Raw genomic sequence first — 23290 nt, 5'->3', positions numbered from 1 at the left:
TTTTGCATTGATATTATTACTTTGTCTGTATTTTTGGAATTGAGAATTTCAAGTCATAAATATTCAATTGAAACAACGTTGTTCTGTGTTTTTAAGGAACAATAATGGCAAGCTTAATTTTACGTCTTGTTATTTTCTGACCAGTAAGGTTCTATATTCGTTTGGTGAGAATTGGGCCGTTTAAATTTTATTACAATCCTTGTATCCTCTCTGTTGCAAAGAAAACTGCTTGGATAATAAAATACTATATTTTAAATTATATTGTTTTGAACTATTTTCCAACTTCGCAAAAAATTATATTAGAGCTTCTTTATTTGACGGATTATTCAACATTTGCATGAAGTTTTTTTTTTTTTTTTTTTAATGTTTTACAACTTGCGAGCTATATTAATCTAGCTTTTCAGTTATTATTTAATAACTTCTTTTTTTTAATTTGTGGAATATTTTACGTTTTATGGGATAATTTCAATTGTTGGGTGAGTTATCTTTCTTTTGATGGAACTCTTTGTCTTGTTTAATACCTAGTTTTGTTTAAAAGTTCACCAAAAGGACAATATAACAGATGTTATGACCAAGCAAAATAATTTTTAAAAAATCAAGCCTTTAAATATTTTAAATTTGAATGTTTCAGAGGATGTATGCAACTGTACTCTATGTCAAATCGTGGATACCATAAATTTGCCACAGTGACTGCGTATGAACGTGGACTTAGCTCATTTCAAAAGTCTTGCTTAAATTAATTGCAAAAACTTTGTCTGTTAACAAATTTGGGAATGAATTTTGGGGGACTACCATAACTGATTGAACGTCTCCTGATCAAATTAACGCACCTAGTGGATCTTGGACCGTTATCAGTATCCAACCCATGACCTTTTTAACCACGAACTCAATGCTTCACTGAGCACAATACGTGTTCAAAACATACTATTTAGCTACGTGCTGAAAGCAACATTTTAAAAATCTATGAGGCAGTATGAATAAAAACACTATCTTCAATTTGAAGTAAAACCCTATTTATGAAAACATGATTTTCCCATGAAATTGTTGCAACAGTTTTATTACTGTTCCTGCAACAAATTATGTTAATATAAGAATGAAATTAATTCATTGGGAGGGGGGTAAAACTGATAATAGCTATAAATGTTTGCATCATTTGAGAAACCTATGACGCTGTCCATGCCCGAGTATGAATTATATAATTGCACTTCACAGTTCATAAGCTGGAAACCAATTTTCTGATTCAATTTCACTTTAAAAATTTTGATTTGATGTGGAAAATGAGTACCGATATTAAGTAACAAAGCTGCATCTCAAAACTTCTTCCGCTCGTAACATTTTATCAATGACAAACTAGTTTTCTAGCCCTTGTGTATCCAAAAAACAAATTTAGCTCTTGGATTCTGCTCTTGCTGTACATACTGAACATTTCGACATTCTCGTTCGCACAATTTCGCTACATTGCAGCAAAGATTAAATCCGAGGATTAAAACCGAGGATCCGAGCAGCAAAGATTAAATCCGAGGATCCAAGGATCATCGGACAATTTCACTACATTTCGCTACATTGCAGCAAAGATTAAATCCGAGGAAAGTTTTAAATCCGAGGGAAAATAAAAAATTGGAAAACGGTCAAACTGTAATTTGCTAACTTGAATGGTTAAAGATCCGAAGTCATCTTAGCTTCCGACTGTATCCCAACGGTAAACAAGATAACTAACTGGAAAAAGAGACGTGGTTCATTGTATTGAAAAACTCCTCAACCGCAGACTTTTCAAATATATCCGTGGATTCATATCATTGAACTGATATTTCGCTACATTGCAGTAAAGATTAATGGACCAACCTTTTCAAATAAAGGTTGATGTTGTTTTCGAAAGTTGAGACTCTTGGTAAAAAGGCACTAAATTTGAGTCAATTTCATTTTTACACCTTCTTATTGATATCAACGGGAATATTGCTAGCTAAATAAGCACCGAAAGGTTAGTAGCAAATGACCTGGAAGTATCTACCTGCAGTAGTAAAAGGTGAGCTCGAACTTGCAGTAGAAGTTCTTAAATGTCGCAATGCGACCAAGTCTCCCATAGTCCTTTTTAATATGGGTTACACAAGCTTACCTACCGATGTTCTTACAGATTAAGGTCCAGCATACCAAAATAGATCTTCACATCCAACTAAGTTTTCCAAACTTCAGCAGAAGAAAAATGAGGAGTCCAGGAGGATTTTTAAATCATGCCTAAAAAGCAGATCCTTGTAGGCTTATCTGGAGAATATGCTCTTCGCTCTTTTCGGTTCTGATAATAAAAGAGAGTCATTGCAGTATACAGAATAATGACAATCAGGGATCGAATTGGGACAAGGTGCAGTCTGTTACAGTTTTACAATCGCTAGTTCTCAATGCTTGTGACCTCATTGAACTGAACAACTTGTTGCAGATATCATCATAAATGGCTTTATACAAACACAGTAACGTAATTTAGTTAGAAATGCTTTCTTTGAAAACATAGAAAAAAAGTGTTCCAAACTTAAACAGAGTTCATAATTACCATTTGAAAAAAAAACATTCCCTGAGTTTTTCAGATGTGCTCTCTATATTGCATATGCGAATTGCATTATTAACCCCCGAATTCGACAAAATGTAATTGCTTAAAATATCAGTAAAAAAATGCAGAGCATATGCTGCCGAGCCTACAAGTCTCTAAAAATGCAGGTTTGTATGCAAGAAAAGCCGAGATTTTTTTGTAAGGAGTACAGAAACGTGCACCATCGATAAAATAATTGGCCTCGAGTACTACGTACGAAAAAAAAAGCGTTCCAGGTTCTCAGTGCACTCTTTTAAGAGTTGGTGTTTGTTTTTCTCCCTGCGATATGAGAAACATTCAAATTATTTCAGTTTTCTCTGAGGCGTATGAAATCTGTCAAATAAAAACTGCATCAATAGTAGAGTTAAGTTTTTTTTTTTGCACTAAAACAGAATGCGGGTATGTTGTTCTTTCATTTGTCCTTATGTTCGAATTATTGTGAATTATTAGCATTTTATTATTAGCAGCAGCTAAAGTATGTTTTATTTTACTTTTATCTTGCTTTTGGGGGGGGGGGGAGGGGTTCAACCAACCGATTAAATCACGTTTAGTGGTAGGTACCGGGGGATCCTGGAGAGTATTGTTGTGTCTTGTGTGGCCCCTCTCTTAGTTTAACGTTCAATAAATCGAATTATAACCAATATAACTTTATCTTTTCGTAGTATATATCCCTATTCGAGTGCTTGCTGAATCTTTTGGTAATTAGCCTCACAGCAGTGTAAATATTGAACTTAATGCATACCTAGAAAGAAGGAAAGATACCACTGGTCTCCATAATAGCCCTTAAAGAATTTTAAAATGAAAATAGAGACACTTTTTTCTTTTCTCTTACTCGCTGTGAAAAGAAAAGATGCTATTCACTGTAGTTTCACATCTAAATTTATCCTATTGAAGGGGAATACCACTGGAATGCTCACTTCCCACCAGCCAAAAAGTAAAGCTATACTCTATTCATTAAAAGGATTGAGAGAAAGTAAATAAACAGGATGTCAGAAGGTTTGCCGCTATCCCACTTTTGAGGGGGTTTTCTGAAATAAAAAGAAAATTTCACACTTCTTTACTTACATCTAGTCTATCTTTCCCGTGAACTCTAGAGCTTCTCTTCAAAAGATAAATTACCTTTACATTTTGGGATGAAGATATAGCATCACTGAACATTATTATGCATTTAGTTCTTACTTAGTGATGTGTGGGCAATGACTCACTCTTGAAAACATTTTAAGGTAGGCGAACACCCTAAATTTTTTTTCTTCAATATTCATTGCATCTTTCTGAAACTTTATAAGATTATTGAACATGACATAAATAACACATTTTGACTGCTTATTTGTTTTAAAAAAATCCATAGTTTTTTTTTTTTTTTTTTGAAAAAATGGCATATTTTTAGCAAAAAACTACCATTTCCTTAACACTTCTAGTGCCTTCATTTTTTCATAATTTAAACTTTTTGTGTCTAGCTCTTTGTGAGATACCAGAGAGTGAAATGACCCTCCAATTTGAAAATAATTAACTAAAAACAGGTTTTATGGGTAAATGTTTAAAAAATTCCCCCGAAAAACGTGCTTTCTGAACTCTTAAGTTTCATGTATCATTATTTCAAAACCACATATTACATGTGCATTAACTTTTTGAGGTTTATATCACAGTAATTTGTTCAATAACCAAGTTTGCTAAGTTTCCAATCTTTAAAGTCAATACTTTTTTCGCTAGAGCTGTTGGCGTAAATTAAAGTTTGAAAACGCGGCTATGAGAAAGTCAAGAAAGAAAAAGTAAATTTCAGTTATAAGCAGTGCATTTGATTCTTTCTAATTTTCTATATTTTTTAATTTGAAATTTCTTCTAGTTTTCTCAATAACTCGTCGATTTAAAAAAAAACAATTGCGGATTTAGAAAGAAGAGCACTAGGGATCTCTAAATTTCTCAAAATCTCAAAACAATTTTTTTTTTTTTTGAAAATTAGGGTGTTCGCCTACTTAAAAGCTCTCACTCAAAAACCACCTTAGGAAAAGACCACACTGCTGCCGTTGGAAGCTAAAGCGCTGTATGTGTAAAAATGAGTTTTAGATACACTTGAAGAAACGCGTTGTGTATTCTATACTAAAACGAGCTGATGTGTGCATCACATGACTTCCTTTTATTCCAATTTAACGTCATTTCCCCATTACTGGAAATTTTAATGTGATTCAATAGTTTACTCTCTAAATATCACCAACAGTGCCAAATTGAAACAGATTTTTGAAAAAAAATCGCCAAATTTATCACCAAGTTGGCGACAAAATTCGGCGACCAAAAGACTGGCGATATATCGCCAAGTGTCCGCCAAATTATAACGCCACTTGAGTTTACATCGAAATTCACAATTATTTCCCCCCAAAAAGGAGCAAAAGACCCCTTTAAAAACACCCGAATGCAACCAAAAGGGGGAAAGTGCACAACTAGACCCCACTAGGAGTCTACGGACCAAATTTCAACTTTCTAGGACTTACTGTTCTTGAGTTATGCGACATGCATACGCACATACATACATACGTAAATACCAACGTCACGAGAAAATTCATTGTAATTAACTCGGGAGTCGTCATTATGGATATTTCGCGTGTCTATACGTTCTTAGGCACTTATCCACGTGTGGTCGAGTCGAAAAAAAAAACTCAATATTCATTCGGGGGTGAGTAAAATGGAAATTAAGGTCGATTTCTGAGTGAAAATTTTTTTGCGAATACAATACTTCCTTTTTTGTAAAAGGAAGTAAAAAGGAAAATGTTACAATTTGACTTTTCTTTTTGTCTTTATTGTTAGCGGAAACCCAATTAGCAAGTTTGTACCACAAAACTAAAGAAGAATAGGTGACAAAAATACAAAAAAAAAAAAGGCAATTCTGCAGCTACCGTGCTTTACCATCCCGTGGCAAACTGGTCCCTTCAGTCTTACTAGTGCTAAATAAATAATTAAATTTAAAAAGTCTGTAAACTGCAAATAAAAGGTGACGTGCATTATGGTAATATGACCAACATTGAGCATTTTTCCTTCATACTTCCGGTAGGAAACCTCAATATTTTACAAAAATAATACCAATGAGAGTTAAGGCAAAATTAACCAGACAGCATTATGAAGGCTACGCAGATGCTAATCACAGCATTGCGACGCTGTCAGGTTAGGTTCGCCCCATATGTTGTGGTCTCTTATCACGAAACTTTCTTTTACATCTTTCTTGTGAATTTCCAGCTCTTACAATTTATCGCTCTCGGTTCCATATAAAATGAGCAAAAATGAAAATAAAAAAGATAATTAATTTGAATTCTGAAATTTTGAATTCAAATTATGTTTTTCGCAATCACGAGTTGCGACAGGGCCGTACTCATTGGGGGCTATTATTTCTAGAAACAGCTTCTGTCCCCCCAAACCTACCCCTCCTACTGGGCGGTTACGTGTGTATAGTTGTGTATGTGTAGGCACGCGTGCGTGCGTGTGTAGTCTTGTGTGTGTGTGTGTGCGTAGACCTGTGTGTATACACGCGGTGTATACGCACGTGAGTCAATTTCATTTTTACACCTTTTTTATTTTATTACAAAGCGGCTAATACACTTTTTTCCATTAAAAAAATTCTTTAACAGCTTTCAAAACGAAAAAATAATAATTAAAATTGATAAGCTCATTAAAATAAATACATCATATCAACAAAAAAAAAATAATTTGAATTTTGACATCTTGAATTCAAATTATGTTTTTCGCAATCACGAGCGTGAGTATGTAGGCGTGTGTGTTTGTGTTTTGGGGGGTATGTGTGTTTGTGTGTAGGGGTATGTGTATGTGTGTGTAGGCATTTTTGTGTCTGTGTCTGGTATAAGTGTGTGGGTAGTTGTGTATATGAATATGTCTGTGTGTGGGGGGGTATGTGTATGCGTGTAGGCATATGTGTTTGTGTCTGTGTGCAGGCATGAATGTGTGGGTAGTTGTGTGTATGTGTTTGTGTATGTGTGTGTATGTGTGTAAAGGCGTATGTGTGTGTGTGTATATATATATATAAGCGTGCGTGTGTAGGACATGAACGCCATCGAACAGGAGAAACGGATTCTAGGAGGCAGTGCTCGGAGCCGCGCCTGCGGAGGTCGGTGGGCGGTGGTGCTGGTGTCCCTGGTCCAAGCTGAAAAAGGAACCACAACGCCAAGGACGGTCAAATGAAAGCAATAAGCAATCGTGATAGCTCAAAAAAAAAAAAAAAAAAAAAGTGGAGTCCACATGGTGATAGACTTTTTATAAAATTTGGTATACATGTTCATTTTATGCATGAATATTTTGCCTCAATATTTTTTTGTTTTATTAGTTACATGTAATTGAAATCAGGCTCACTTGAACAGTATTCACCCAAATGCTAAATGATGATGCTTGAAGACTTGTATTTTATTAACTAGTTAATAAAAATATAAAAATTCCATATTGCTGTAATCTTTAAGTAGGGCTCTGTTTCAAAGTAACTTTTTCAAAGTTATGACAGTTAACTTTTAACTGAACTTTGAAAACGAAAAATATTTCATTTTTAACCAAATCGGACGTTCTAGTTTGTTCTTTTCTCCTCGAGCTTTTATCAATTTACTAGCGTAATTGAAATTCATTCCCAATAGCGTGCAAACTTTCATAAAAATAATACCTTACTTTTAAAGCTATCTTTTAATTCCTTTGTTTTCAAAAAAAAATTTTAATCTTTAAGGTATTGCGTAAAATGATGTTTTTCGCCTTCAAGTAAGCACAAAAATTTAAATAAGGGAAACGTAAGACAATTCTCAAATTGTATGCAGATATAGGCTGTTATGTTTATTATTTGCTTGAAGAAACTCAAAATTGCCTTCTGATTTCTAAACATTAAATTAATTTCAAAGAAACAGTACTTTTTTTACATTTTACGAGAAATGGCAGGAATTCATTATATTCCTGTTTAGCAAATTTTTAATTTCACTGAAATTAACAATCCCCCCTCTCCACCCCCACCCCTCAGCCTCAAAAAAAAATATTTATTTTAAAATATGCAGTTCATTTGGTGGCCTCGGAACGGTTTCCTATTTGCTCATGCGTTTATGGGACACTGAAGGACACTTTAGGAAAACTGATCCACATTCTCATAGTATGTAATTTTGCTAATTTTTTGCGTGTGCAATAAGTTTTTTTTTTTTTTTTTTTTGACTTTTAATTGAGGCTTTTGGTATCAAAACCAGCTCAATTCATAAATTTTCAAAAGTGGTTTTTTCCCATAATTTGATGATGCTTTGTCTACACAATCACTCTACAAAGCGATTTCGGACGAATCTCTCTCAAGCTGGTCGAAAACCGCTGCCAAAACCCCATTTTACTTCAAAACCAGCTCAATCCTTGAATTTTCAAAAGTGGCTTTTCCCCCAATTTGATAATTCTTTGTCTATACAATAATGCCACTTAGCGATATGGGAAGAATATCTCAATCATGTCGAAAAGCTCTCTCAAACCCCCCTTTAAGTTCAAAACCAGCTCAATCCATGAATTTTCAAAAGTTTTTTTCCCCCTAATTTGGTAACTCCTTAACTATGCTATCATGCCGCAAAGCTATTCAGGACCAATCTCTCTCAATCAGGTCGAAAACCGCTGCCAAAACCCCGTTTTACTTCAAAAGCAGCCTGTTACAACATTGAACCGTAAAAATGTTTGAGTAACTTCAACTGCATTATTAAAAAAATTGCATAATAGTCTCACATTTTTGGTTGTACATATGGCATAAAAGTGATCAGATCAATCTATATTATTTTTATCCAAAAAACCAAACAATACTGTTAATTTAAGAAAGAAAAGAAAATGATATCATGTACTGAATATTTTTCAAACCAAAAAGAGTAGTTTAGAAAACTAAAGTAAGCAGAGCGTGAAATGTTTTTTTTTTTTTTTTTCTGGAGCAATTACATTGCTTATTGTTCTAACTTGACTGTCCTTGATGTTACGCTGATTTTATTTCCCCCCCGCCTCCCTCTGAGCACCACCGTCGACCGGCTCCTCCCGATGGTGCTCCTCTAGCGAAAACCGACTCCAGGTTGCGTCCATATCCTACACAACACACACGCATGCAAACATACACCTACACACACACCCACACAAACACACACGCCTACATATACACACACCCACACACATGCCTGTACACAGACACAAACACACACGCCTACGCAAACATACCCACACACACACATACCCACACAAACACACACGCCTACATATACACACATACACACACCCACACACCACTGCTTGTACACAGACAAAAACACACGCCTGCACACACACGCCTACACACGCACACGCCTACACACACACACGCCTGCACACACACACGCCTACACACACATACACACACACACACACACAAACACACACGTCTACATATACACACTAGTGATTGCGAAAAAAATAATTTGCATTCAAAGTGTCAAAATTCAATTTTTTTTTTTTTTTTGACGTTTCTGTAAAATGATGCTAAGCTCATCCACATCCTGAAAGTATTGAATTTTGCCAGTTTTCTGATGGTACAATGTTTTTTTTTTTCCTGACTAACTATCTGCTAACCGTTCTACTTTCTGAAATATTCATATTTTGCTTGAAATTATTGTTATTTAATGTGTCAGCTGAACTGTTAAACAGATTTTTTTAATTAAAAAAAAACACAAATGCATGCAAAAAAAAAAAAAAAAAAAACAAGCCGTCGTTTCAATCTGCGATAATTTTTAGAAAAATTAAAAATTTGTTACCTCTTTTGTTACACTTGCGACTTGATACAAGGTTGCAGGTGCCTCGAACATTTTCACAGTGATCTTCAACTTCAGTGACGGCTCAAGAAAATGATCCGAAACCAAAATAGAATCGAAGATGTGACGTCAGTCTGCCTGTCAGCCAATCATAAAACTCACGTGATCAATATTCTCTCCTGAAGCTACATAGTTTCATGAACGCTCGTAAATATTTAATTGAATGAAGTAATAAAAGTGCGACAAAATGAAACAAATGAAATGTCGGCAAGTTATTAGTTACTACATTTTATTCCCATATGAGATGTATTCAGCTGGAAAATAACCATCAATCCAAAATAATATTGAACACTGAAATTTTAAATTCTATAATGCACAGACATATAAAGTCTAGACTCAAGAAGTGTTGTGTACAAATATTATTAGGCTTGAGCTTTTCATTTTAGATATTCGCAAATATTTCTTAAGTAATATTTGTTTGGCGCATTTAAATACAAGTCACTCAAAAACTCATTTCGTATCAAGCGATTTATAGAAATGGCTATCAAAATGTTTTATGTTTGTTATGAACTATGATAAAGGTGAAATCTTTTACTATATGAAGCAACTGCATGTGTCTATAGTAGGGATGTGTCGTTCATGAACGAACGGGTCAAAAAGAACGAATCCTTAAAATGAACTAATCCGAATATTTTCTTGTATTATGTTTCATAAAGTGATCATATGATTTCGAGTTATTTTATGAATACGAGATTTTTAAAAAGTAAAACGCAGTTATATCTTACACAATTACACTCTAGAAACGTAACAATATCATGTCGGAGAAAGTTATTTTAAATTTTATAATACTTCTTCAACTGATTCCCATTTAAGTAAAAAAGATAGCTCAATCATTTTTCCTAAGAACATTTTTTAATTACAGCACTCTATATATTTTTTTTATATTCCATTAAAAACTCATTTTTCTCAAATTCGTTTATTTTATGTGATTTTGCTGGGAGCGATTCTGTCTCATACATTGAAGAAATTAAACGGAGTAAATCGGGCAAAATGTACCGATTATTTTTTGCACATGGAATAAATCACTCTTTTTTAAAATAACTCTTATTTTTGTAACACGCAACACTTTCCCCCTACATTCCATTGATAATCTATTTTTATGTTTTTCGTAAAAATCGTTCATTTAGTATGATTTTGTTTGGACATATTTGCTCATCATATAATAGCGTTCGCTAGGATTCATGTTTGAAAGGTAATGCTTCAAATCGTTCCTCCGTAACACAAAGATCACGATTTCGCAAAGAAAGTAATAATTGAAAAAATAAAGAAATGGAAAGACTGAAGTTCGATGCGGTTATTCAGTTGGCAGAGCCACTTTGTGTATCAGTCAAGCCGATAAAACGACGCCAAAATACTACAAAATACAATATAACATTATCTAAAATATTGCTTGATAAGTGATGTTGACAGTTTTAAATCATTTTTGTCTAATCACGAGAAAAGCTGTACATTATTTAGCATATTTAAGGCGTCACGGGTCATAGGTTTATTTAAAATTGCAAAAAAAAAAAAAAAAAAAAAATTCCTTTTCCACTTCATTCTAAATTCCTTCTAAGGTGTTTTGAATTACGGTCCTGCCCTTCAACGTTCTACAGTAGCGGTTCCCAACTTTTTTCCCCCTTACGAACCTCTTCCAAAATGCCGAAGAAGGTGGCGAATCAACGGTGCAGCGAATAGTAAGTGACAGTTAAAAAGAAAGAAGAAAGAAAGCAACGCATACAAAAAAATTGGGGACAAGTATTTTAGTTTGAACAAAAACGAAAATACAGTAGGGTCATTTCACGTCAAATCGCCGAATGCCATATGCCATCATGTCTCCGATTTTGTCCATAATTTTTTTACAAATAGATATCTATGAGAAAAGCCCAAATTTATTATTTTTATTTTTTGAATAAAAATTACGCTTTGGAGAATTTTTTTCAAAAATTCGATTTTTAATCATTTTTCGGAGCCAACTTTTAGACATGAATTTAGAAAATCTCTTAATTTCTTTATTTTTCAACCAATTAAGCTAAATTTGGTATCAATTTCAAGCTAATACTTTTGTTTTTTAGCGTGAACTACAGAAAGTATTCGGTGAATAATTGTGTGTTGCCACTCTTTATATAGTCAGTTCTTATGCTTTTTCAATTGGAAGATTAAATAAGTCATATCTCCGGCGTACCTGCTATGTTCTGCATCATTTCTTTTTTTTTTTCTTTTTTTGGCACATTTAAATTATTCTCCTGCTATGTAGAAAAAAGTAGAAGGCTGTTTTTTTGTTGTTTTGAAATAAAAAAATAAAATTTGTTTTGCAGAAAATACAAGTTTTCTATTACTTTAAATCCCTTTTAAGCTTAAAAAAAGCAAAATCTTTTCAAAACAATTAATACTGGACTGCCAAAGGATAAAAATTGATTTGTATCAATAGTTAATCGCTAAAAAGTTGTTTACTTTGGAGAAGAATTGTGCGAAAACCTCCGTTTTAGACTTCGTTTGAAAAATAAAAAATAAAAAACACTTTTGATTGAAAGTGTACTAAATATTAAGAATAATAATTTGAAGAATAGTGTAGAAAAATACTTCTATAGGCATTATTTTGCATTTTTTTCGACAGTAAAATATTTTTTAGAAAAATAATAATTACTATTGAAAAGTTTTCACAGCCTAAACTCATTTGGATTACGTAACACCTGACAATGATCTTCTGCTCTTACAATACCCATGTAATATGGATCATTCTTCGTTCGCTTTTAAAGTGAATCGACACATAGCTTTCGTTGATTATAAAATGCGAAATGAAAGGCACGTTTGTGCGGACTGCATTTATTTAAAAAAAATTACTATTTCTTTTGTATCAAAAGAGGAGAAAATCAGAATTTCTATCAATAAGTTTCAAAGAAATTTTAAAATATGCTTCAATTAGCAAAAAAAATCTTCTTCTGAGAAATCTAGAGTTGTGCTGTATGAGTACTGTATTTGTGGAAGATCTTTTTCAGGTGTAACGTAATCCAAACAAGTTAAGGCTGTGAAAACTTTCAAGAGTTTTTTTTTTTTTTTTTTCAATCTTTTAATGTCAAAAAAAAAGCAAAATAATGTCACTAGAAATATATTTTACACTATTCTTCAAATTATTATTCTTAATATTTAGAACAATTTCAACCAAAGGTGGCTTCTCTTTTTTGTGTGTGAAGTCTGAAACGGAGTTTTTTGAACAATTCTTTTCCAAAGTGAGCACTTTTTAACGATTAACTATTGATACAAATCAATTTTTATCCTTTGACAATCCAATATTAATTGTTCTGAAAAGTTTTTGGCCTTTTTTAAGCTTGAAATTGATTTAAAGTAATAGAAAACTTGTATTTTCTGCAAAACAAACTTTATATTTTTATTTCAAAACAACAAAAAATACCCTTCTACTTTTTTCTACATAGCAAGAGAGTAATTTAAATATTGTACAAAAAAAAAATTGATGCAGATCATAGTAGGTACCCCGGAGATATGACTTATTTAATCTCCTATCAGAAAAAGCATAAAAACTGAATTTAGATAAAGAGTGGCAACACCCAACTATTCACCGAATCCTCTCTGTCGTTCACACTGAAAGAGAAAAGTATTCGCTTAAAATTGATACCAAATTCAGCTTAATTGGTTTAAAAATAGAGAAATTAGAGAGATTTTCTAAATTCGTGCCAAAACGGTAACTCCGAAAAATGATCAAAAATAGAATTTTTGAAAAAATTCTCCAAAGCGTAATTTTTATTCAAAAAATCTAAAAAAATTAATTTGTGCTCTTCTCATAGATATCTATCCGTAAAAAAAATGACGTGGAATGATACATATAGCAAAATATAGCAGGGTGAATATAAAAGAAATGAATTTTTTTTGCGTTCCCGAAGAAAAATTTTCTGTTTCGATTAACATTCGTTATTTCACCAGCTGTCGTTATTTTTGTATTTACAAAGATGAAGGCCGGGTGATGTTTGAACTGTTTTATAGGCACCAGGGGAAAATATGCCTTCACACTGTTGGCTTTATAACTAACTGCCAGAGGAGTGACGCCGGGGAAGTGACAAATTCACACATAACCTATAAAAACAATATCAGGCGTTCTTTTTACCAAAACTTAAACGTAATCCGTAATGCCTACACACAATAAACATTGCATTGCACAAACGTACACTGTTAAAAATAACCCTGAAAATTCAGGTAGTTTTCTGACTGATTTTAACAGAATATTTTCGTAATGTTTCAAAACGTATTTTTTCCTTACAACAACGGAAATATCACGAAAGGAAATACGAAAACGGAATTTTTCTAGGGTTGCCGCTGTTCTCTACTTACCAGGGAACCATACGAATTTAGTAATTATGGAAAAAGTTGAAAATGGTCGCATTCGAAAGAGCATATTTAGATATTTTTTTTTAAACCCACAAACTGTGTGCCCTCGTCCCCTCGTTTTTGAGGTATAGAGGTCTTAAAGTCTGCCGAAATCACAAGAAAAGTCGCCAAATTTAAAGACTTGGCAAGCAATCGAAAACACCGCGTGATTTCATCGTCTGCATCTTTCAAGGCATCTCGTTTCCATTTTGGGTTATCTGCAATGCGTGTGAAAGATGCTATGCATTAATCCTTTACTTGTGCGTGATAAATTAAAGAATCACCATCAAGCCTATGAAGTTGAAAGTAGAAAGCTTTATCCAGAGTAACGACAACTTTACAACGAAATTAAACCTAAATTTTAAAATTCCGTTCGTGATAATAATACACTTCAGAATATTAATGTATTTTAAGTGTGTTAAGCGTTAACTCTTATTAATGGAACATGTTGTATTTCTTAATAATCTGGGTGAATTATTATTAATAAGAACAAAAAAAAAAAAAAAAAAAAAAAAAACAGGGGAATTTGAATTCATACAGTATATAAGTAACAAAATGACAGTCTTTGATGTTGAAATAGAATGGTCATAGATTATAATATCAGTTCTTTTTCTTTCTTTTTTTTATTTTTTAAGTTTTTATGAATACATGAATTTTTATTGTTTGACTACTGTGAGGAAAAATATTTAACTTAAAATGAAAAGAAAAATTAAATTCTTAAGAAAAAATAACGGATAGTAAGTTGTAAATAATTTTTCGATAATTTTGAAGTGTAATATGCTCTTCAAAATTATCGATATCGGAAAGTATATCATGAATAGATGGAAATAGATATTTTTATTCTTAAACACTATTAATATAGTCGACGTTCGTTATAACAACCCCTGTCGTCCGAACAAAACCTGTTGCTACAGCTAAAAGTGGCTATAACGTAAATGCACAACATGTTGCATATTATTTATTCATTTTAAAAAATATTGGAATAACCTTTAGAAGTTTCGTTTCAACCAAACTTCAATCACTTATTTCCAGCTTAGTGCAGCACGATACTCGCGCATTATACAATATGCCTGGTACAAGTCGGGTTAATTTCAAACTCGGCCACCCCCATTTGCAACACCTTTACAGTTTTGCTTTTCGAATGAGTTTAACCGCTGCAATATCTGTAAAAGACTTAAACTGGTGAAACGTTCCTGGTGCCACCATTTTCTACCTTTTAAGCATATTTTGTTCAGTATCATATTTGTCAGGGTCAGTGGCATATTTTTTTCCGTTCGACAAGCTTCTTTCATTTTTATTTTCTTTTTCTCTTATTTGAATTTTATTAATCAGCTGATTACAATTTCTCAATAAGAAGTTTTTTTTCTAAATTCATATTGCGTAAAGTAAACAAATTAGTTTTGCACAGAGCCTAAAAGAAATGCTCATAATTAATATTTATAAGAACAAATAAAAAAATTCTTAAAATATGTTGCATCAATAATATTGTAATTAATACTTAAAGTCCTAAAGTAAAAACTACTTGAAATCCACTAAAATGCACAAATATACTTTTATTCGGCCCGTCTCTTCAAAATTTTACTGGGGAAAGGGTCAGTTCTGCCGTGGGAAATTAAAGTGCAGTATCAGCAGAAATGAATTTTTGAGATATTTGAAGAACCGCGATTCGGATTCCACAAAAATAAACTTTAGAATATAACGTTCTTTTCGAACAGTAGGCCCTCGTTTTTACGCGGCTTTATTTAACGTGGTTTTATTTTATGTGGGTGAGTTTTGGTTTTATGTGAATGCGGCAATGCAAACAGATAGATTTCCCCTCTTTCAAAATCCAAAATCCCTAAGATTTCAGATTACATGTAATAAACTGCATTTTGGCGATAAAGGAGGACAAAAGCAACGAGGATACCGACATCGACGACACAGAACCAAAAACGTTTACATTGAACTTTTTAAGCCATTCCTTGACAGTAGAAATGATCTTTTTGATTTGTTAGTGAAGGAAGGTTCTATCATGGAAATGATCATGGATGCATTATTGCACTGCAAAGAATTACAGAGAAAAATTCTTGACTGCCAAAAGACTACCATAGCCAGCTTATTTTTATTAACACTAAATTAATTTGTGCTTTCTTTATGCATGTTGTGCATAGAAATCGATATAAGTACACATTAAACTTATAATTAGTGATCATTAGAATGAAGTATTTTTTTTTTTAATCGACGGAACATAACCCCTATTTTAACACTAATATTAGGTCTTAGTTTACGCGGTTTTGATTTACGCAGCATTTTCGAGGAAAATAGCCCCCACGAAAAACGAGGATCTACTGTATATACTTTTTTTTTTTAAAGAAATTAAATGTCAAACGTATTTTTCTCCATATCATATTTGTCGGAAGAACCTCGCTCAAGGTGTTAGCTATATTTTCCCCAAACGCCACTGCATAAAGGCGCTCAAAAGACATTTGCACGACGGAGCCGATCAAGCTTGGCGCGGGCCTGGGTCCATCTTTTGTTTCCAAAGAACTTTTGCAACCAAGGTAAGACAACATCTTCCAAAATGCGTTTGTGGTAAGTTTCTTGATTTATTTTTATCCTTTGATCAACAGAAACTAGTGATATTTTCCCACTAGTGCATATCCCACCACAAACCATTAGATTGGGGTTGTTGACGCCGTTTAGCAACGCAAGAAGGTCTTGGAGAAAAGAATGTGTGCTAAACCTCATAAAACTTTGGCATCCCTAAAGAAATCCTTATGCAAGGAATGTGATAAAATATCAATAAGTGAGTGGCGGCCCATAGTCGAAAATTTTGTGACACGTTTAAAGCTTTGTATTAAGGCTAAAGGTAGCCACTTTGAAAATTTGTAAATATATTAGACGAAATAATGTATTCCTATTAATTTTGAAGTTTAGGCTTAATATTTTCATTAGCATTAAAATAATGCATTATGTGTGTTTAAATTATTTCTTGTCACACTGTAGAAATTAATATAAAATCAACGTATGCATAAAAAATATTTTTAGGCAAACATAATTTCTCAAATAGGAATATAATCAAACTACAGTTAAAATCAACTGAAATACTCCTTATTTTTAAACATTCGAAAGATGAAAGCTCCTCCCTTTAATAGCTTGGGTGGATTTATTATCCCTGATATTATTTAATGCCTAGCTTATCCTCGCTACTAAATACTACAGGATTCCCAAGCTTGTTTTGTGAACGATCTTTTGATTTCTTTTTTAGAGTTGGTATACTTAAGTCCAAATGGGCTAATGTCACTCTCTGAGACATTCCTCCGGAGTTAATTGAATTTAGACACAATTGTAATTTTTCTTCCGAATAATTCACATATTTCTTATTTCCTGGGTTCTCTTTTACTTTCGGACCCTTTTTATCCCCAGATCTGCAAAAAAATGGGTATAAATAGTAATTAACCTCTTTATTTTAAAAGATTGCAAACCTTACTTAACATAATTTAGTGATGAAATGTTGTCAGGAGTTACTTGAATCGGGTTCAAAAAGCCCCATTTTAAGGCGACCAGTGCACATTTACCAACTTATATTAAATATTGTGTTAATTTTATAGCTATATACCATAAAACGCTGTTATTTTATTAAAAAAATGGAATGCAAACGTAAAACCATTTTTACCTTGATGATACCAGATGTTTCCATGAACTTACATATGGAAGTTAGCAGCAGACACTAAAAACAACCGTTTAAACAACTTGCAATCATAATATCAATCAGAAAAAGGCGGGAAAAGCAGAAACTTTGTTTTATACACCAGCCTCTGCCTAGTACTGCTACCTGTCAGGGAGAAGGTCAACTAAATCTATTCATTGAGTTTTGTAGGACCATGACGGATTTTAAACACTTTTTTCTCCGTGGAGGAGCCCCTGGAGGCTCAAGTAGCCACGGTTTACGGTACTGCAAGTACAACGATGATAAAAGTATAAAAATGACTGCAAAACTTCAAACTTCTGGAATTATGTGAACCAGTTTTGTTCATCTCGAATGCAGTGTTTCTTTTAATGGCTACAAAACAAGGGACGAGTTTCTGTGTGTCATAATTAGCGAAAGACTATTCTGTTATTGCAACGCCTTGTGATCCCACTAAAGAGCTTGTTTATGTAGCCTCACTACCAAAATAGAGCTCAAGGATCGTATTCACATGCAGTAGTGATGACCAGGGGCGGCATTTCACCATTTCATTTGGGGGGGGGTCGAGTTTCTTAAATGTGTATAGCCCCAAAGCGAAACCAAACACACATTGAATAACAAGAAGTTGTTATAAAATCGGTTTAGTATGAATAAAATTAATGTTTAGAAACAATTAAAATTTTGGTTCATTGACTAAAAAGTTATCATACAAAACATCTCGCTACTAAAGGTTTTATACCTTTTGGAAAAGTTATAATGCATGAATTTTGGAATTCGGAAGAGCAGGGAATCGTGCTACTAATCTATCAGTGCCCAATGTCGTGCTGTTTTGCCAGTTCGGCTAAATGGAAAAGGTAATTTTTTTTTTCCCTTTGTGCTTCCAAAATATTTCTCTAACCTCCTGAGGCATAAAAAAAAATCCTTCTCTACTAGCTGAACTGATTGTAATAGTTAAAAAACAATTGAAGTAACGCAAAGTTATGTATTAAAACACTTTTTATATCTTGCTCTTCAAAATCACTTTAAAAGCTACTTCAAAAACTGTGAGGGACTTAAAATTTTCATCATTGAATAATCTAGTCATGTCGGCGCTCTCAGCTTCAATGAGCTATCATCTGCCTCTAGCTCTGTTATTCCCTATTCCAGACATATAAGTCCATAACAAGGACGAAACTGCAGTCTCTGGATGTGAAAACCATTCTGTCGGTATATTGCTTGTATTTTTCCTTGCATTATGCTAAAAATTTTACTCACAGTTGAAACATTTTATTTTTCGTTTTCAAAATCCAATCCAAATAACCATAATCCATGATGGATTGAAGATATAAGATTTTTATAGAGTAAAGCATTTTTCAAAAATCTTTTCCCGGTACAAACAAATTGGATAAAAATTCAAACGAAGTCATACATGCTAAAGGGCATGAGCTTTTTCATCATTGAAAGAATTGTTTTGCAACAGTTCTTCCAGTCGTCAAATCACTGCTTTGAAGTTATAGAGAAATGTTTTTATCGTTTTAACTCTTGAAGATTATCTTGTGTCAACTCCACCATTGCATAATTATAGAGCCCCATAAAAGGTATTTGGTTGATATGTCTTTTTTTATTCAATAATCACATGCATTTTTAAGAAGCTTCTAAGAAAGCATTATAATCAGTGGTTAGAAGTAGCGCGCTACAAGTAGCGACGCTACTGTAGTAGCTACATTTTTTAGTAGTTTGTAGTGTAGCGCACTACTTTTTTAAAAAAGTAGAGTAGCGAGTAGTTCGCTACAAAAAAAAGTAGTTTGTAGCAATTTCTGGAAACTACTTTTGAATCAAGTTTTAAAAAAAAATGCATTTTCAAACGAATCTGACTGGTGCAAGTCTTACGCGAGTAAAAGTTGCACCAATCAGATTTGTAAGACTAAAAAATTCGAGCTGACCTCTAACATATAATTTTGACGTCATGTGTTGTATCTGTTTGACGCCATTACTTTGTTTGGCATAGAAACTTTCACATTTTCCCAATATTCGCCTTGAATAGAGCATGGCTTAAAAAGAAAGAAACGATTTTTTTCCCGTTTCCTGCAAACTTTGCCCGTTAAGCAAAAAGCTTTCGGTATTAATGCCATTTGCACATGCAGTCGAACTAATATTTAGTACCCAAGAAAGAAGGTGAAATAAGCCCTGCGCTTCCGTTAAGAAAATTTTCGTGTAGCGGGTGAGGAATTCGTGTCAGCTGCATAATTCGTTCCTCGAGTAAAACTCGCTCTATATAGACATTTCGCGTTAGTCGAATTGCGTTGTAGCTCTAGTCCACTGTTGTTAAAAATTCCACATTGAAGTAAAGTAATCATTTTTAGTTATGCTTCATGTTTCGGATAACTAGTAGTACCGATTGGGATATTTTTCATTTTCCTTTATTTTGTCTTTTTTACTGATTGAGTGTTGATATATTAACATATTAAAAGTCAATTATTAAATGTTGTGAGTTTTTGAGGTTATTGGCAAAATAGAAAAATGCTGTTATTTCATTTTATCAGGGGCGTAAGAAAAGAGATGGTGTCCAGGTCTGGAACCCTAGCTTGAAGCTCAAAAGCAATCAATTCCTATGAAATAACTAATGTTATCCTATGAATCCCTAACTATGAAATATAAGTTCCTTTAAAATTAACTCATATAATGAAAATTTAAGTTTTTCTCTTTTGTTGATGCACTTCATCATCTAAATCAATTTTATGTATATCAATCTGAAAATTTTGTTAATTTTTTCATTCAATCTCAAACGGTGTGTATGTGTATGTTATTTATTTATTTAATTTTTAAAAAGTAGCGAAGTAGCGACTATATTTCAAAAGTAGTTTGTAGTTGCTACATTTTGAAAAAAGTAGTTGTAGTTGTAGTTAACTACATTTTGAAAAAAGTAGTTGTAGTTAACTACATTTGTGCTAAAGTAGTTGTAGTTGTAGTTCGCTACAAAAAAAATGTAGTTTTTCCAACCACTGATTATAATGTATTGAGCAGCTGTAACGTGTTTCTAGCAGAAGAAAGCAATGAACACCCATTAAATAAATATGGAACTTAAAAAATGAGCGTAAAGTGAATGTAAAATATCAAGGAATTTTCTTGTGAAAACCATGCTGCTACACCACTTTTCACGAGCCTCTCATATTGGACATACCATCGTTACACTGGGCTCACAAGTGTGAAATATTTAGCCTATATGAGGCAATGTATTCTTTAGTTTAAATTAACCATGGTTCTCTATCTGTTTTCTATGTTCTGAAAAAGCCGAAAATACTCCATGAATTTCTAAGTCATCATCCAAATAACGAAAAACGCTTTTTCTAGTCTGAGAATGTGTCAAGTTTCTTCAAATAGTTGCTGAGAACCAGCGTGATTTCCTTTAATGAACATTGATTTCCGACTTACATAAATTGAATTCACCCATTTTCTATCATTCTGCTCAAAAAATTTGGGGGTGCGACCGCCCCCTCTTGACCCCCCATTTGCCGCCCCTGGTGATGACCACTACCAGGAAAACCCGAAAAAGTGTGTGGGACTAGTCACTTAAAGTCTGAAAGGGTGTCGGATGACCAAGGAGTAACACATCGAACATTTATAGAGTGTACAAGAGAAACTTGTATAATTTGTGTTTGATTATTTATATTTCTCATCGTTGTACGCATATGCTTTTGAATAATTAGCCGTCAGAGTGCAAAGAGCTTATGTGCCGCCCATCTACAGAATTTTGCACATTTTGACTAATAGTTAACGTCCTTATCCATCCTCTTCAAATTTCTATTTCAAGTTCGATTTTTTTTAAAAAAGAGGATGAGTTTATAAAAAGTAAGTACAGTTTTATAGGGAGAAACTCCTTATGTATAATTTATTACATTGAAGAATATATATCAAAAATTACAAGTCGTAGAAGCGCATTTTAGCCTGTCTTCGGTAACATCAGAGGAAGAACGGAAGTGGGGGATCGGAGGATCTCTTTGAGAAAGTTTTTAAAATTGACACATGGAAAACAATTTTAATTAGGCTTTGGTTGTGTTATGTTGTTAGGAGAAGGGAGTTAAGGATGTTCAAGGTCCTTCTACGGAGAAATTTTCAAAATTGACGCCAAAAGGGCGATTTGGAACTTTTTTAGAAATTTCAGGGGAGAGTATAATGTTGGTTTTCCCTACTGAAATATTTTCAAAATTGAAGTCAGTTTTAAGCTATTAATGGTGACGTTAGCTTAGGAAGGGTCAGAAAACTTACTCTCGTTGTCATGGTAATCTGAAAAATTAGATCAGAATCAACTTTGGTCAAGTGAGGATAATAAGCAATTCGTGAGTGCTCAAAAAAAAGAAATAAAAAAGCGAAAGATTCCAATTTTAAGATTTTAACAACAATTAGAACTACAATGGAGCCTCTTCACAAGTGCAAAAAAGCTCAACACACAACCAGAAAGTCGCGGGAGAACTGAGTTCTATTCAATTTAATCTTTATATCTAACAAACCAGAATTCGTTAATTAATGATTAGGGCATTTAGCTTTCCTCTACATTTTATGAAGTGAATTGATTGAAATAAATTAATCAACATACTTCATATGCACGTCGTTAAGCTTTTCTGGAAGAATATCTACCGACATGCCATTCACAAAAAGCTTTTTTAGTCGCCGTTGGAGCATTTTGAGTTGACGATATTCCAAAAGCTTACACCCATCAGATGCTAAAACTGATAGGATACTTGGCCCATAATGATGCTTCAATTGGTTGGGGAGAAGTAGTCATCGGATAATTGCTTGTGGACTGTCGTTACGTTTTTGGATAAAGATGTGATCTGATAATTTTGTTAACAACCCAGCCTTTGAAATTAGACGGGCGCAGTGGACAACTTTAAATAACTACCCTGAACTTCATTGAACATTTGTAGAAGAGTTGCTCCAAACATTCACGATCTACATTTCATTAAAACACCATAATGGGGGTGTTTTCTTCAGTCAAAAGTGTTACTTTTAATCGCTAAAACTAATAGAATGAGCAAAAAAAAAAAAAAGGCATGGAGCCAGAAAATTCTTTTATTTTCCCAAAATTTAATTTTTACTTGACATTTTTTTTAAAATGTCAGATTTCTAAAGCAAAATATTTCATCGTGTGACGTTCATCTTGAATCGAAGAGCGTGGTTGTCTTTTCTGGCAAGATATCGCCTTTTAGTGAGTTTTTACTGCGAGCAATTAGTTAAATGAAATATTGGTGAAGTTTTGCAATGTCCTGAAATTTTATCGTGGCAACACTAACGATTTGCTCTCTTGTGACGTCAGCAACGAAAACGAAACCCTCACCCCATGTTTTAGACCATGCTCTTTCAGAAAAAAATATTTTTTTTTAAAAATGGGAAACAACCCAATTATATATATCAAAAAAAAAAGTATTTCTTCTGGTAACCCCACAAGAAAAATCTCTTTTCGGTAAGATAGTCACGTTTTCAGCAAACGTTACCGTAAAAACACATTGAGTAATTAACCTAGCGACTTCACAATGAACCATAAGTTATTTTTCAAAAGGTTCTAACTCATACATGCTCTTATTTCTATAAAAGTCCTAAACAACTTCACTTCTAGAACGCTCGAATTTGTTGATTCTTAGCTTGAAAAAAAAAATTATTGACGCAATATTTTTTAATTTCAATATTTTAAAATTTTTATACGGTTAAAAATATTTTAATTGAAGTTTTATTTTTCCCTGCAATTCTTTCGTTGTAAAATATTTGACTGCGAGCTAAGTAGAAGGTTTTCTTAGCTAGCTCATTTTTATAAATATTAGTAATATGGCTTTAAAAAGCTAAACTTATATTTTTCCTTAAGTTAAGTTTAAAATTTAGAAATTTCGAAAA

At 33.2% G+C, this 23290-nt stretch overlaps 1 protein-coding gene across 1 annotated transcript in view; it reads right to left on the bottom strand.

Moving 5' to 3' along the window:
• Positions 1-9412, bottom strand: part of LOC129233254 (uncharacterized) — a 34061-nt gene extending 24649 nt beyond the window's left edge. Inside the window, exon 1 of the mRNA XM_054867304.1 lies at positions 9343-9412. Coding sequence (XP_054723279.1) covers positions 9343-9393 — 51 coding nt within the window. The 5' untranslated portion in view covers positions 9394-9412. The remainder of the gene's footprint in view (positions 1-9342) is intronic.
• Positions 9413-23290: the final 13878 nt, after the last annotated feature.

The sequence above is a fragment of the Uloborus diversus genome, unplaced genomic scaffold, assembly GCF_026930045.1.
Source record: "Uloborus diversus isolate 005 unplaced genomic scaffold, Udiv.v.3.1 scaffold_292, whole genome shotgun sequence".
In the NCBI taxonomy this organism is placed as follows: domain Eukaryota; kingdom Metazoa; phylum Arthropoda; class Arachnida; order Araneae; family Uloboridae; genus Uloborus; species Uloborus diversus.
Note: the sequence above shows the minus strand (reverse complement) of the source record. Positions and strands in the feature narration are given on the sequence as shown.